This window comes from Thunnus albacares, chromosome 14, assembly GCF_914725855.1.
Source record: "Thunnus albacares chromosome 14, fThuAlb1.1, whole genome shotgun sequence".
Taxonomy (NCBI): domain Eukaryota; kingdom Metazoa; phylum Chordata; class Actinopteri; order Scombriformes; family Scombridae; genus Thunnus; species Thunnus albacares.
Window position 1 is genome coordinate 11,259,806 of NC_058119.1, and position 17,558 is coordinate 11,277,363.

The 17,558-nt window shown below is 40.3% G+C and overlaps 1 protein-coding gene across 1 annotated transcript in view; it reads right to left on the reverse strand.

Annotated features, from left to right (window-relative positions):
- The window catches only part of itga9 (integrin, alpha 9), a 48,755-nt gene that overhangs the window by 9,340 nt on the left and 21,857 nt on the right, over positions 1-17,558 (reverse strand). The window contains exons 16-23 of the mRNA XM_044372866.1: positions 7,002-7,154; positions 5,734-5,810; positions 4,877-5,024; positions 1,468-1,554; positions 1,166-1,245; positions 845-928; positions 229-337; positions 7-114 (exon numbers count right to left, since the gene is read on the reverse strand). Of these exons, the coding sequence (XP_044228801.1) occupies positions 7-114; positions 229-337; positions 845-928; positions 1,166-1,245; positions 1,468-1,554; positions 4,877-5,024; positions 5,734-5,810; positions 7,002-7,154 (846 nt within the window). The remainder of the gene's footprint in view (positions 1-6; positions 115-228; positions 338-844; positions 929-1,165; positions 1,246-1,467; positions 1,555-4,876; positions 5,025-5,733; positions 5,811-7,001; positions 7,155-17,558) is intronic.

Consider the following 17,558-nt stretch of genomic DNA (forward strand, 5'->3'; position numbering starts at 1 on the left):
ATCCACCTGTGTTTCAATGATGTGGAACATGTCAGCTCCATTGCCAGCCAGCCGGTTGGGTATCCTGATGTCCACAGTGGAGCCAGGCAGCCTGCTGGGCCCGTTGTTTATTGCCTGGAACGACATCACACACAGACAGGGAAAGAGGGAGAGAAAGAACAGAGAGGTGAGCATATAAGAAAACATGTAAAAATACTGAACATCCTGTATAATCTGTGCTTGTGGTACCTGGAAAGTGACATTGAGAGGCTGAAAGTTGCACTCCATGTCTTCCAACTGGACGAAGCGTGAAGCATCAATGGAGTTTCCGTACACAAAGGAGCTGGGCGTCACCACACTGCAGACAACAGTAGCAGCATTCAGGAGAATGACAGCAGATGTAGTTGAGGCATTGAAATGTATTTACTTTAATGCCAACAGAAATAATATTGAAAACAGCTTCATACATATCTCGGACTTAAGTTGTGTTATTTGCCATGCAGCAGAGTTTTTCTTTAGTCGTTGAGATATGAGTCAGATGTGCCCAGCTTTGCTCTGAAGCCTCCCCTTCCCGTTAGACAGCAGACACTGCATCCTTATCAGATGTCAGAGTTCTGGCGGATTCGGGCTGTTTTACATCTTTCTCCCTTCTCTCTGAAGCAGTGCTATGTCAGTATGGAGCATATCAACTTGAAAAGCCTTATCTCTGAATGCGTTATCATACTCCCTCTTCTCCCAAGAGCCAACAGATAGGCAACTAAATCCACGTCTCTGAGGCATATGAACTTGCATAAGCAGTATAGTATTAGTATATAAGTAAAAGCACATTGTTAAATATGTGTGTTCATGTTTGTTTTGTTCATACCCAGTAATAGTTGTGTCCGTCTCATGAACAAGCGGGATGGACAGATCCAAAGTGTTGTCAGAGAGTTTGTGTTCGGGATTAGCACTAAAACAAATGAAGAACAATTTGGTCAAATCAACGCTGGATACAATAATAAATCAAATAAACACCCATTACAAGGAAGGATCTTTTTTTTAAAAAAAAGGTTCTTTGCTTTATTGGGCAAGTTAGGGGCAATTTTTCCAGGTAAATTAGCATTTTAATTTAGATGCATTCACAGGAATTCCTTTGTTATAAAACAATAGCTGTTTGGTTTGCACTAAAATATCAGTGTTAAAGTACCTTTTTGCTTGCACCAAAAACTGCAATGTGTCATTTTCCCCAGAGAGCTGACTGGTGTCAAAAATCACTGCAAAATGATACTGGAGAGAAAAAGAAAGGTTAAAGCAGGGTGTCATGCAGAGTTCTGTCAAAATGCAATATCTTATTTAAAAAAAATTCTTTCCTGTAAGCTCCTATGAGGCTTCTGCACATCAGTTCTTTTCATGTTTTACCAAGATTTCACACTTATAAATCTGCTACAGTATGTACAATGCATGCAGTCTATGACATTGTGAATTTAGTTGTACTTTGGGTTGAGCTACCTTAGTCTGTGCTCTCATGAAGGGAAATCCCACGCTACATTTGAGGAAGTCCAAGTCAACAAGTCCACAGGAAATACCCTTCTCTTCCTGAAAAAAGACAGACAGACAGAGAGTAAGAGGGGCTGCTATAGACAGACTGGAGACAGAGTGGGTGACAGCCATGGAGACAGAAGACACAAAGAGGAAGACACAGTAGACAAGACTGTGACAGCAGATTGCAACAGAGAACAATTGGTTTTGATAAGTTAACAGGCAAAAACTATTTGCAGCGGCTTTGGATGATAAAATAAATGCAAATATCAGAAATCGTGTATTGACGGCATAGGCACCGCAAAAACTTACATACTTTCTGGTGTACGACAAGTTCTATAGTTTTTAAAACTCACACACACACCTGCCAACACTTACAGTAAAATCAAAGTTTATTGTTAGAAACAGGTTTTTACGCGTAAAAGAATAGGTTCTCGTATCTTCTTGAAGTTCTAAATTAGGTTAAACGAAGAATGTACAAAGCAGTGATGGCACACACACATCTTAGCGGGTGGGTAATTGGACAACCTCCAGGCTGTGTGTTTGGAAGCTTGTCTAAACAATATGGAGCTTCACCGGCTGCGCTGTGTAAACACTCAGGCCCCGACCCTGCGAGGAGTAAGAATTCTTTTAGTGAAGTTCACTGAGAGGCTGGTGGCTGAGCTTGTGTGCTGGGAGCATGAAAGAGGACAGAGATGCACAACTTCAACGATTAAAAAAAAGAAAAAAAAAAGAGACAGACTGCAGATACAAAACGTCTGCACATACACGGGCTGCTGGCCAGTTTTAACACCTGTTTATAACATGTTTCCAAAAGTGACAAAGAAGAAGAGCTGTGAAGGTGGACTCTGCTGCTGACATATTTAAAAGGTAGACATCCACGGTATCATCCATTCCCGTTATTCAGCAGATTCCCAGCCTCAGCCCAGGGTGTGGCCGTGCCCTCCATCTTCATTAAGTCAGCTTAAATAAGCAGCGCTGCCCTCTGCACAGAGACTACAGCGAGCCCTGCAGGGGGAGTGGGGACCCCTGTACAACTGGCAGTGATGGAATTTCCTCTATTTCCTGTATTCCTCCGTGCTGCTGTGCAAACACCGCCTGTCCCATGAGGCTGGGCAGGATTGGGGAAGTCAGCCTGTTTACCCATCACCCACCTGGCAGCGCTTGAGAGAGAGCAGAGCACTCAGACATATGGCATGTTGGGCTTCCATGGGGAAGAGCGACCTAAGTCTGTTTGTTCAGCACTTCTTCGCTCTCGTTCTCGTGCTTACTTTCTCTGGTCTTTCTCTGTCAGGAACAAACACGCTGGGATTTTCACAAATGGCAGGCCCATTAAATATCATCAGGATTGTTTACTCTACTTTAGTGTCATCTGAAGCCTAGTATGCAAGTGGGGATGACAATACGCAGGAGGGCCATTTTCTGCATGTTCTGCATGTCTCCTTCACTTCAGTGTTTGTACATTTGGCTTTACTTTACTGGTCCACTGTTTCCAAACCAGTGTCATTGTCTGGTTTCTACCATCTGCACAGGTATGATGATGAAATTGCATGTGCAAAGCTACATTTCACAGCCATAAAAATCATGATCATTCATAGACTCTTTGGTTTGAAGAATTATAGGAATTTACAACTAGACACGTTTCTCTGATTTCTGGACTTTTTACTACAATGCTCACTTATTCTGATTTGTTCCAAAATACAATCCATTTGTTTTATCTCCGGAAACTCAGTGGCACAAAGCAACATCTGTTGCTTTTCTGCCATTATCCAACAGCTCTGTCCTTTTAGAAAAAAAAAAAATAGAACTGACAACTCAAACATTTCAGAGATAAAAAAAGAAAACACAGAAGCCGGTGCGGCAGTCTCCAAGTCCCACGGGAGTCAAAGCAGCGCTCTTGAAACCAATTCACCTCCACAGCTTTTCTGACAGCTTGTGTTGCAAGAACAACAGAGAGATAACACACACCACTCTTAAATATGAGGGGAGTACAAGTTCACACTGCACTCACTGGAGAAAAAGCCTCAGGGGAGGATTATGAGCTGACCTAAACTTTGCAAAAGGGGGTCATATCATCACCTCGGACTTCTGTCGTAGTAATTAGAAATGTCTCAAAGAGCGTACGGGAGTAAATCTGCTCAGTGTCCTCTTTGTCATCTCTTCTACTGTTTGCTTCCTGTTCCCTTTGTGGAGCAGGCCACCCTGACTTATCAGGTTCCTGAACAAAATGAGGCTCTGTGGCTGCCGGTAACATGATACTATATTTCAGCCTGGTTCATTAGATTAGCTATGAAACTGAAACTGAAAGACTGTTTTTCTAATATTGGCCCACAGCACATATTCTATTTAAATTCAATTTCACCTTCTTCGGGGGGTTTTAAATCATGTCACAGGTTGTGTGCTTTACAGAGATGGTCTTATCCATCACAGGGGTGCAAAACCTGCAAGAGGGTAAACATATGGTCCATTATGAGGGGAAAAGCCTTCCTGATGGATGTTGTCCCCTCTAGCATCTGAAAAGCTGCTGAGCCCGTGCAGGCCTGTGGCAGAGCGCTTGATCTGATGTGGAGTCTATCTCAGCTGCGAGAGGATCTCCTGATGTCTTATTCCGAGCTCGCCACTGTGAAATCCATCCACGTACAGCGTGGTCTCAAGGAAAATCTCTCAGGTTTAACGTGGGATGTCAGCATGTAGATATTTCTTTAACAGTGACAGCATGCTGAACTTGTTTTCCACCACAGGTCAAAGATTGTGAGATGCAGATCTAATCAATATTCCTGTGAATGTCAGTCATGACACTCACTGTATTTACCCGATTAAATATGTCCCCATGAGGTTTTTTTTTAACATGAATGATGTGATTTGAACGGTACATAACTCAAGCAGTGTGGGAATACGAAGTATGTATGTTCGGATTTGTTCTCAAGCACATAGCTCATACGTTGCTGACATGGTGGCTCTTTCTTGAACGAGTCAAAGAGGCGTATGACAGGTCAGCCAGAGAAGCTGCCCTCTGAGAGAGGACAGCTGTTGCTGCTGCTGGGGCTCCCCTCCTCTTCATCTTTTCTTCTGCAGTGCTGCCTACACATCTCAGGCAAAGTTTATCCCTCCATTCGCAGGTCTGTCTTTTTGTATGCTTCACTGTTTATACTGTGCTTCTGACATTTAATCAGTCTTTCAAATAAACTATCGTTGAGAAAAGTGTACATCTGAGGATATTCAGTTGATATGTATGTGTAAAATCTGACTTTATGTATCATTTCAGTGACTTATTCCCACTTGATCCACATCTTTACTGCAGCAACAACCAACCAGATGTCAGAAATAAACATGTGCACCAGATTAAATAAACACTTCAACAGCCACAAGAGCAACAGACCTTCTGCCAGAAGTTGATATAGAAAACCTCTCTGGAGAAGTTGAAGTAGATGTTGGTGTCGTAGGCATCGTCTCCAGCATTAGAGATAGTCAGGTTCAAAGAGACATTCTTCACTCCTCCGAGGGCCAGATGGGGTTTGCTGTGCAACCTGATGGGAACACAAAGTAAACGATGCATCTCAGCAAATAAACAGATTTCTTAGGACATCTGTGGGATGAAGCAGTAATCAATGAAGCAGATTTATTTTTAAGAGGGATGTAAGTTTATTTTATTTTTAAATTCTATTCAAAGGAAAGTTCCCATTTCAAAGATTATTTACTTATTTTTGAAGTACAGAATATACACCTAGCTTCATCAAGATTATATGTCTAAAATTTGTTGAACCAGTTTTACAGAAGTGTTGATTCAACTTAATAGTTATATTGGGGTAGATGAATGATCAGAAACATCTGTCTGTATATAGGAATACATCCATAGCAAAAAGCTCAACATTATACCTTCTATAAGGGTATTGTATTATTACAAGGCTGTTATATTAGACTGCATTAGTTGAGCTAGGCGTACCTTATAAACTGGCAACTGAGTGTGCTTTTTCTACAGTACAGGATACTTTGCTACTTTTTACCAAACACATAAACTGTCACTAAATGTACAGAAAGCAAAAGATACACAATAAGAAAGAGAGGGAACTCCCTAAGCATGGAAAAACATATGGATATCTTCCAAGCATGCGTCATGGTTTCACTACCCACACCCACATGGCCTATGACTTCAGCTTTCCTCCTCAGTCCTGGATGCAATGGCCAAGATAGAGAATGAATAGTAATCTAAACTTTGTAGAAGTAGAAGGTTTTTACCCCGAAAGCAACAGTTTCCCATGAAGCCTCAGGTCTGCAGCGCAGTCATCTGACAGGCAGTTCTTCTCAAACCAAGTCTGAGGAGGAAACAGTAAAGTACACAGTTCATTATGACCTCATGCTGTCAATGCCCTCAACACACCGACTTAATGTTCAGACTAGGGGGCAGTGTTGTGTTGTTGTTGGAACTTAGGACTGAATCCACATTTTATCCAGGAAGGCTTGATTCTTTATCTCTTCTCTATTTTAATCAGTCTAAGGATGGTCTTTGGTTTAAGGCTAAATCGTGACAGGAAACGTCGATGTTACGTTGATGAAGTTCAGATAAAAGGGTTCTATAGGTGCTGAAAGACACAAATCCCTCAGTTTTTCAAGAAGTGCAGACACTGGGCAAACACATGTGGGGCAGGTTAGAGGTGGTTGCAAAGAAAATAAATGAATCAGTCTCTTGGATCCCACTCAAGAAAAGCTAACACAGACAATAACAAGCTGGTAACTAACACCAAATCATTATAACCTCAATTTGAGCTATTTCCTTCATTCCTTCTGTGGAACGGAAGATACAACACTGCTGCCTTATATCAGGTGTTGGGTAGGTTTCATTTTTAGCCCAATCAGCTGAGGAAATTAAGTATATCAGAATTTGAATGAATTGTAAATAACTAGCATGTTTTAGCTACTATCCTCTCACTACAAGAGCAAGATTAACATAAAAGAAAATCGCTGCAGTACAGTATGTATTAACTGGACTGAACTATTTCCTTACCAAAGTGCAGGATTATATGGTATCTGATCAATTTATAAAAAATAAATCAAGAATGAGATTGAAAGAGGCTTTAATTCGAGAGTGTGAATCATCATAATCTTGTGATCTGTGACACTAAATCTGTGACAAATCATCCAACTGCAGGAAAATGAATGTCCAATAAAATCATTTACACTGTGGCAAATACATTCAACAATATAACTGGAAATGGTAAAAAACATTCTTACATTTATGTGCATCATAGGTGTTTCCTTATCCCTGAGATCCAACAACTGACAGCAATTCCCTACATGACCACTGTGTTAGATTTTAACAAAATTTGCAGATAGTAAAAATATGAGTGGCCAGGGCACGTTTTGAATTGTAATACTTCTCCACACACTTGTTTGTTCCTTTCCTGGTAATTTACTTTCACCACATGAAATCAGACATTGGAAAGCCCCACCAAAATTTGGCGAGGACCGCATAATTCCATCACATTGTGTTCTTCACAATGTTTTACCTCATTCCTCACTGCGACCCTGTTTCCTTTCCTCCATCGCAGCACCGGAGTGAGCGCAGGCATGTCTCGCTCCTGATGTCCTGACAGAACATGCTTCCCCAGGCTGTAAGCCACCTCGAATGTGATGGCTTTAAACACGTCCTTCACGTCCTTCTGCAGAGAGCACAAATGACAAGCGCCATTGCGATGAATTCAGCATCACCATAGACACAGAACTATAAAAAATAAATTTTAACCTCAAAGAAATAAGTGTCATATAAACAGCCTGCATGATTATGGTAATTTAACATCTTTCTCCAATTCACGCCTGGCACAAAGACTGATTACATTGCAGATTATGAGAACATCAGTCTGGATATGATATTATCACTGTAATCACTGAGCCAAAGATCCACAGGGCTGAATACAGACGTAAGTATACTAGTGTACCACAAAATCATCTGAATTGCTTTTAATGGATGACTGACACAACTCTCTCATCATCGGAAATTACTTTCTTGTCATTTTATTTGTTGAAAGTAATAAAAACGGGGCAATCAATGAAAGCTCTCAGTAATGTGAACATATGGATCTTTTTTTTTTTTATAACCTGCTGGCACTGCCTCTGAGAGATATCCTTGTGTTTCTGGCGGCTCGATCTGAGACCACAAAAGAAGTGTTTGATTTGGCATCAGGTCTGGAAACAACGCAGACAGAATGAAAACAGAGAGCTAAATGTGATCAAATCCCATATCTTCATTAGATGACAGCGCTGAAAGACGAACATGGGAAAAGCAGATACTGATGTTGCTTTTTCATCTCTTCTGTCCATTACAGCTACACTCAGCTCTTTGAAGGCTGCTTGGTGGGTCTGGCGCTGGTCTCAGTGTCTCAAAGCCACAGCAAAAACACACACAAGCTCCATAGGCAACCTGTGGCCTTTTGCCCAACTGATGTCTACCAACACGGAGCCAAACCCACAATGTAAACATAATGGTTTCCCTGTATTTTCCGGTGGTCATTTGGGCCACTTGTTGTTTTGCACTTTCCCTCTTTTGCCCATTATCACAACGTTTTCCAGTGTCCACCCACCCATCCTCTTTCCTCAGGCAGGCACAGAGCCAGAATGGGCTTTGAACACATTAGGCATCACCAGAACCCACCCAACCCATAAACAGTGAGAGAGTTATAGCAGGAAAGAGCAAACGTTAGTACAGGACATGAATAGACAGAAACTGAAGATTTGGGGCTCATGTGGGAAATGGCGCTGCTGTAGATAAAACTATGGCCTTGATGGTGATATCAGAGAGTTTCAGAGGTTTCTAATTTAAAATAAGGCTGCAACTAATGATGTTTTCAGTACAGATCCATTTGCTGACACATAGGGTGTATTAAGTCAACAAAATGTAAGAAAATAGTAAAAGACACACCCATTACTATCATATATATCACAAATAATAGAAGCAAATATTCACATTTGAAAAGCTAGAGACAGTTAATTGTTTGCATTTTTTCTTAAAAATCATTTAAATTATCAAAATTGTTCCAGATTAATTTTCTGTCAATCGACTTATCAATCAATCGACTAATCATTTCAGCTCCAATTAAAAAAGACAATATAAAAGTCTCCATTCCCACAGTAAAACTGGTCAATGATAAGGCTGACGGGCAAACACTTAAGAGGTCAACCTCCCATTCATCACCGGACTGCAGTTCATGCCTTGTTGGACTTATAGAGACAGTGTTGTTCTGGTAGCATGTCTGCTCAGCTGGGTGGTGACATGAACAATGTTGTGGTCAATGCATGACAAGTGGTGTTGTACTATGTAAGGCATTGGCAAAGCCCTCGGCCTCAGTGGCCATTAAAGCAGAATGCTTCAAATGGCCCCTGTCCGTTGGCCTCTGAGTGAACTGACCCCCTGGGAGTTCCATGCTCGGGTCTCCGGCCCCAAACTCCCACCGCTTATCTCACATATTCACAAGCCACATGAGACCTAGGGGACATAATTACATCCAATGTGGAGTTTTGAACAATCTCATGCTTTAAGAATGACTTTTATGTACAAGTAAATGGGCTTAGTCTCTCCATTAAACTAGTGTGCTGTGGAGGGATTTCCGTGTCTTTTTTTTAACAGAGCATCTATTATTGTGCAGATACAGGATCACTTTCTTCTCGAAACACTGCTAACTAACTGGAGAGCACCCAAGACTCACAGCAAGCTCAAATTAGAATTGCCGGAGGCTGTTCAGTAACACTTGGCCTAAGACTTTATTATTCCTTGATCAATGCTGCCAGTTGCCCCACCCGAGTCTCCACCCCTGGCCCAGTCACCTACTCCCTCCTGATCCTGCTAGTAATGCCTGTACATATGAAACAGAGGAATTCTTGCGCTCCAGCTGAGAAGGACACCGGCTAGTGTTAACTGCCTGCTACCTAGAATTTTATGGAAAGAAACCCAACAACTGTTCCTTACATGCTGGAGAGGTTCACAAGAGAAAGCTTGTGACAGGTTATTCTCTACTCAAAGGCTTCCACTGTTAATCCTCATTTAACCACAGAAGCTTTAGGGTGGGTCTCTGATCTGAGATCAGATCGAGTATTTCTAGGGATTTAATACATGTTATTCAAAAGCCATTACCATGAAAGTGGGCATAATAAACAGGTTTATATCAGTTTTAGCCAGTTTTAAAGCAAGACTATATAACATTTGGAAAAAGAAGTAACACATTCTTCCTCTTACAAATGAAAAGTTTAACTCATAAGCAATAAAATGCATCCTTGCTCAATTCAATATGCTCAAGAGTTTTGCCGCTACAGCCTTACTTGGTCTGGAATGACCAGCAGCTTATGGTGCCTAATTTTCGCTGTTAGTAAACTTAAAATAAATATTCCTGTGTAGTTCTCTAAGTCAGTCAGTCAGCTTTATGACTCTTGTGTACTTGTGGTCAATTACACTGCTTTGAAGAATGTCACAGGTAAACATTTATTACAAAAGTAAAACAAGAAGTAAACACTCCGTAATGGAGACATGCTTGTTTTTTTCCTGCTTTTAGTCTTCATTCCACCCACTCTCAGTCAGGTTGCCTATTGATGACATCCTTAAAGCAACTGACTCATGAAAAATTGAAAAATGACTGAAAATGATGTCAGCAAGCTGGATAGGTCACTCATTCTGTTTTTATACTACCACTGGGGGTGCCAAAGTCAGAAATTTTTCAATCTTACACATAGTGGCTTTAAACAAACTAAAGGACTTTTTGACAGTATCCTTAAAGTGGAAAATACTGTCAATAAAAAAGGTAAATTTGCTGCATGGTAACTTAGAAATAGTCTGAACCCTCTCATCATTCCAAGGCCAAAATTACTTATTAATGGTTCCAGTCATACTGTAGAGATGCCAGCAGACACAGCAGGAAGCAACTGTTTTCCAACAGTTCCCACCATACTCTGGAAACTGTAAATTCTCAACTACGGTATAGGACGAAAAATCTGGAGCTGCGATTTTTTACGACACACTTGATGCAATCTCTTCCTCTCTGTATGTATATTCATACAGTCAACTCACAGGATGGAGGACAGCTTACCATTCTGCGTGTTTTGAAAGAAAACAACTGGGAAGCAAACCTTCACCTACAACACCAACTCACTCTGGAACAAGGTTTCTGCCAAATATACTATCTCAGTGTTTATGTTCACAACTCAGGACTCATTTATTTAGTATGCTGAGCACACTCCCCCTCACCAACCATTCTTTCCCCTTCATTTCCCTCTCTGTTGCTTGTATGACTCTTTCCTACACACATCCACATATCCATATTGTGTGTGTCTGTGTTTTGGAACATAAATCCTCCTACTTTATGAATGAATCTGACTTACTTCAACATAATTTATAGATTTCACCATGAACTCGATTGGAGCTGTGCTCCAGTTTTACTCTACTTGTGCAAGCTCTGATTCTCACATGTTAATCTGATCAACAAGATGGCAACGCACCAAGCTGCCCCTTTATGCTCACAGACCAGCTCCACCACGGTGAGTGCGGAGAGGATGACGTGCTGCAAAAGGCTGAAAAAGGCTCTGATCCTCCGTTTAAACGCCTCATGCTTGGCTGAAATGCACAAGAGCTGTTCTCTCAGCCAAACCATTCCCTCAAAAGCATATAAGCTTAAGCCTGGTCATGGGAAGTCTTTATTAACTTGTGAGAGAAATGCACACACAGCCCTCCTTTTTAGGACAATGTAAGTTTGGATGACTTGCAGGTTGAGGCCATTTCATTCAAGGGCTACATGCCAGGGAATCTTAGTTTAAATGGAAAAAGCTTTTTAGTTGAGTGATGAATGGATTCAGCCTGTCAAAGGTTAGGGTTATGAGTGTATACTGAGATACAAGGAGACAACTTGAAATTGAAAGTATTTACAGTAATGTCTCCAGCATATGGCAGACATGCACTTGAACAGCTTATCTTAGCCTTGTTCTTGAAAAAAAGTATAGAAGTGAGACAGGTCAAACTATAGCAGCTGCTTTCCCCAAAAGAACCAATTAGAATAGGTTAGCAGATGTTGAGAGGCCGAGAATGACAAACTGTGTAGGAGTAGGAAAGACTTTTGTCCAATTAATTTTGTTAGAAACGTTTTTGGACAAGTCAACTAGAAGCAGCTTCATTCTGTCTGTGAAAATGATTCCTTGTCCTCCTAAATCTGTCTGAGTCTATACCTGTTTAGTACCACAGTTTCTCAAAACAACACCCCTGCAATCTCTATTTTCAAACCAAAAGTGGTCACACATACATATTGACAAATCCAGTGGCATGTGATTATATTTTACAGAGTTCCTTTTGGTTTGTTCCCATTTTAGTTGATGTATCTGCCATGAACTTCTCTCATATCCATACACAGTACCTCCCTTCACATCCTGCTAACATCCTCAAAGAACAGCTCCTCAGTTCAGATTGCTGTTGCCAGTGACAGGATATTTTCAAAAATCTACATAACTTCCTTCAAGGACTTTGTGAAGGACTTTGCTTAGAGAGAAGGAGTGCAGCCGCCTCAAAAGCTGGTGATTGTTTTGTTACTGCATATTTATCATGTTCTTTTCCTCTTGTTGTTGTGTTACTCTAACTGTCGCTTAATAGCTCAGATCCGGTACTCATGTATTTATGCCTCTATTGTGCCCTTACTGGCTTGTCATTTCAAATGAGGTGTTGCTCTTCCTCTTGTAATTTTTCAATTTTTTTTTTGTTATTGCTAATTTTCATGTCTTGTCCTCATATTTCTGGTGTGTTCTTTAAGGCAGAAGGAATTGTTCACTTGGGGGCAGAAGAACAATCTGTGAAAACAATATTGACTTTTTATCACAATTTAAAGTTGATATAGTTAACGCTAACGTTGTTTGTCTGTTGTTTGGTGCTGAGCAGGTAGCATACAGCAAGTTTATGAAAACATCTGCCTGCTCTGCAAATGATGCTGATGAGAGCAGTGAGAATGAATCAAAACAGTAAATTTGTGAGCCACAATCAAAACAACGAGCTAAAAGATGCTAAAACTACAGAGTCGGGTGATAATTCTCAGTGGGTTCATCACTACAAGCAACACTTTTCACATTACACAGAGTTATCTGACCCATTGTTAATATAAAAATATGTTATTACAGCTTTAAGGAAAATATGTTGTCTGAAACAATGACATGAACCAGTAAAAGTACTCATATTCTTCATGGCCTATCTGGTTACAAAAAAAGAGAAAAAGTTACAAGTCAACAAAAAAATGCACTTGGACTTTGATACCTTCTGCGTGTCCAAAACCAAATTATTCTGACTAATCTGAAAATGCCAGACTACCACTCATACCAAATGTATGCAGCATGTCTTTGAAAACTGTTCCCATTCAACATGAACCATGTTTACTCCAACCACTGGAAAATATTTCAGTCTGTCTGATGTTAGTAGAGGCAAAGATTTTCAGATGTTTGTCCAACATCAGGCGTCAACCTAATAAATCACACACTTCAACCTCACAACCTGTTGTCCATCAAAACACACCGTGCTCAGAAACAAATCGGACTGACAGAACATTTCAGAAGAGGGTACAGTGAGGTTCAGAGGTTATTGCACATTGCGTCCAGTACAAAAGGTAAATATGTTGTTATTACTGAGAGCTACGCCAGGGATATTTTTTCTTATTAAGCTAATTTAGTTAAAGATGAAAACAATTTTTTTGATTTATAGGGCTGTACACTCATGGTAATTAGGAGGAAATAGTCCATCCAGTAAACATCGGAGTGGTTTCACTTACAATGAACTTTTGTACAAATAAATCAAAACCTCACTGCAGCCTTTGAAAAAGGAGGAAAGACAGGAGTATATTTTCATTGCTGAATTGTTAGTGTAATTTAAGTGTGTGTCTGTCAAATTTCACTCATGAAACAATGTGCAGGTGCATCTCTGTGTGTTGTTGTAGGAGCTTCTGAGTCTGAATCCATAAGAATATTTCCTCCCTCATTTCTAACTCTCTACTTACTGAGCATTTTCCCTCCCTCCATTTTAAATCATCACTGTCTCATCCTCTCACTTCTTCTCTGATTCATGTCCAGTCTGTTTGATCAGTCAGTTTAATTTCCCTTTATTTCCATCCCTCCTACACCTTCACAATACAAAAACAGAAATAGAATATGCCTGAAAACTACCAAAAGCAATAGTTTAGCTGTTACTGCGGTTCATTGTGAAGACAGAACTGAGTACAATTTGTGCCGCTGTTTTCTGTGAAAACATAAATCAACCAAATCCTAACCTTTAGCAAGACTAAGTGCTGCTAGAATCGGCAGTGTGTTGTAATGCCTCCCATGAGCAAACACATATTTCCTCCTGGCTTAAACAGAGGAGGACCATCACCTAACTGACAGGAAACGTATACCATCTGTACTGTCACGCATGAGGCCGCTTCACAATTAAACACCAATGAATATCATGTTGCTCCTAACACAGCATGCAAAATATTCTTTTGCAGAAATACATACGACATGCTATTGAGAATCTTCGTCTCACACTACAAGCTTCTTCTGAAACACACACCTCTTAGCTTCAGCAAAATGACTCCACTCAAATAAAGATCCCCAGGGTGCAGATAAGGAGATATACATCTCTTACGCCTTTGAGACTTTAGGTGTATTGAATTTATTGCTTTTTAAAACAACGTTCACGTAAACACAAATTACAGGAAACTTTTATGGTCTCACATGCATCATGAAGAAGGCATTCAACATTTGACCCTTGGACAGTTAAATCCACAGCTGGGATTTATAAAGGAGGAGAGAAAAGGTGCCTCACTTCCCCAGTGGAAATTGGCAGATGGAGTTGGTTTACTACTCAAACATACCAAAATCATCAGCGTGTTATTTTTTACTACATTCTATCAACAACAACTTGATTTCATGCCAGTGCTAACTATAGCTGTATTAGTGTAATATCTAGATCTGAAATCCAGCCAGCCACTAATAAACACACAGATGTGGTCCCTCATACACGTCTGCTTCCTCCTCACTCAACTCCCCCACATTGTGATATTCTCAACACATTATTTGTTTCTGTGCTATTTTCGGTGGCATTACTACATCTCATTTGAGAACATTACAAGGATTGACTCTCTAGAAATGATCCTAAAGTGTTGCAGAGTTGAGCTCTTTAAATTCTGCAGCACAGGAGCAGAACTGAGGGGAAATTAGCACCAAAGGTCCTGTCTTACTGCTTCTTCATTCCCCAAATTCTTGACCTGGGGCTCCCATCATTATCATCATCATCATCATCATGTCTATCTACCTTTAACCCCACAGCTGATCTCTATTGTAACCTGGCTGACAAGTGTGGAGTCACCATAAGGACACATGCACGGCTCTGCTAGGAAGCTAAACAAACCAAGTGCTGAAAAAAAAGTAGAATCCAGATGAGATCCTTTTAAGGAAGCAGTTTGGGATCTTGGCAATAGAAAGCAGGGCACCACTTTAGCCTATATCTTCTTTTTTTATCAATACTTGGAATAATAAAGAAAAAGGAGTCAAAGAAATTGTATCTGAATGAATGCCAGCAATTTCACTTTTTCATGCTTCTAGCCAACAAAAAAAGTTTTAAAATTGGATTTTACTGTTAAAATAATCTCACTTAAAGCATCAGAATTTGGTTGTTGTTTAGAAAAACAACTATCTGAAGACTTCCTCTCTTTGACAGCTTAACTTCCTGCAACATCCTAAAAGATAAGTCTTCTACAAGATAAGTATTCTACATGCATAAGGAAGCTCATTATCTGCACACTTGTGCAATTAATTGTAGATACAAATTTTCTCAGAGACTGATGATTCTTTAAGAAAGTTCAACTGCTGAGTTCAAATTCCCAGTTGCTGATTCCCTGCAATGGGTTAAACAATACTTTCATTACAAGCTTGTGTTAAAAATGGTTATTTCAATCTCAGGAGAGAACAACCCGCTGATGGATGAGATACCAGCAGGGAGGAGCAGTTCAAAATGTGCCCTTTTTAAATGGAGTTCAATGTGTTTGTGTTTGAGTCTGTTCCATCCTGGTGATAGAGGAGGTCTCCAGATGCTTCCTGCAGCTGATTTCATCAGTAAGCACCAAATCTGGGCCACTTTTACATGGGTGTTATTGTTGGAGCCATTGTTTTTGGACAAAGCCTGATGGAACTGCAGCACACAAACACAAATTTATCAAATCCACCTTGTGAAGATAGGTTACAGTCTCTCCCGGACATGCATGTATGTATTTATTCCACTTCCTTTGTAGCGGATCTCACCCATTTATACAGGAAGTAGACGACGATGTTGACGCCAGCACATCAGGAATATACACTGCCATTTACAAATAGGTCAGACAGGGGGAAATGATAACGGGGTCATCACCAGGTTCTCAGGGAAGCATCATGAAGACGCCAAGTGATGAAGTAATCAAAGTCTTTTGTCTCATGCCGCTGTGGGGAAGCAAACGCTCCATGTGATGGAGCGTTTGCTTCTGATTCAGCACACACACACACACACTGTGCACCCATACACATATGTTTCCTCTGCAGTGGAAGTGGGAAAATGGCAAGAAAAACTCTTTCATTGTGGTCAGACTTGGCCACCCATTACGTTGCCGTGCGGTGGCATCGTGTGGCAGCAACGCAGCCAAAAGACTGCTGAAACATTTTGCCCTGTATGCTCAGCTGCCAAAATCAACAAATCATCAAATCAGCGCAACCTTTGGTCGCTCTTGATATGACTAACAACGATAGATTTACTATGGCAACAACATAGAGTAAGTCTAATGAGCAGCCACACCAAAAATAATACCTTGCTACAATCTTTGATGCACATTCATGAGAAGTTTGACTTGTTTTACTGTAACAAAAGTCTGTTGGCTGTGCACTCCCAAAACAAGCCCTGAGAAGAACTGTCTAATGTTCACTCTGGCACAACCATGTAGGGAAATCCTGACCAAAATATTACTCTGTGCTAAAATTAACCTGAATACCTCTTCCGATAGTATCCAGTAAATGCTATTAACACTAATACTTGAGGACAAAGTATTCAGCTAAACTTATTTATATGAAAGTGTCTGTGACATTTTCCATTCCATTTATTGTTGCAGCACACTGCTCTAGTATATTTTACATTTTTTTCATTATATTCTTTATAAATAGGTGCTTGACTTTCAGCCAATGTAATAGAAGACAGCTGGATATGATTACCTTCCTGCTATATACTTTCATTGTATCAGCTCTCTTGGCCTGAGGTAAATGAAACCGGGGGAACAGCATCAAGGGAACTGCACATTTCTGTCGAACTGTAAAGAGGCAAACAAAGCAGGCAGTGTGGCAGCGGCCCGACTGTGGGTTTCCATGTGTTAGACAGTGTTGAGGCTCTGGGACTTTGTCCTGCTGTGGACTCTTTGGGATGCAGCAACAGGAACTCATGCATTGCTTTACTCTCCAGGGTTTCCTGTTTGTCTGTGGAGGGCAAACTTAGGTCAAACTGTCAGGTATAGATTTTTGACATTTTTTTCTGACTTACTTGCGGGACCAGATTAGTGGATGATTTTACTGCATCACACTTTTAAAATACTATCAGGTAAGTTGTCAATCAAAGAAAAGTTGTACACTCTCTGCCAAACCATCTGTGATTGCCTGGAATTTTTGGGATGGAGAATCCCATCCTATAAGCCATATTTCACTGTCTGGCACCACATACAGTAAGGTAAAGCTACCTATAAATTCTACTGTTCATCAGTCAGAATCCCTATTGACTCATTTGGTCTAAAAATGTCAGAAAATTGTGAAAAATGCTCTTCACAAGTTTCCTAACCCCACGTTGACAAATTAATATAGCTTCTTTTGTCCGACCAACAAAACAAAACTCAAAAGACTTAGAAAATTACCAATATTAATGTATAAGAACTGCAACAAGTCATTTTTTGGCATTTCTGCTTATAAAAATAACTAAAACCTGCATTTAATTATTTTTTGGCCACTTAAGGACAAATGGAAATAAAACATGGACATATTATCTCCTTCTAAAGTTAGTAAATCTAGCAAATGTG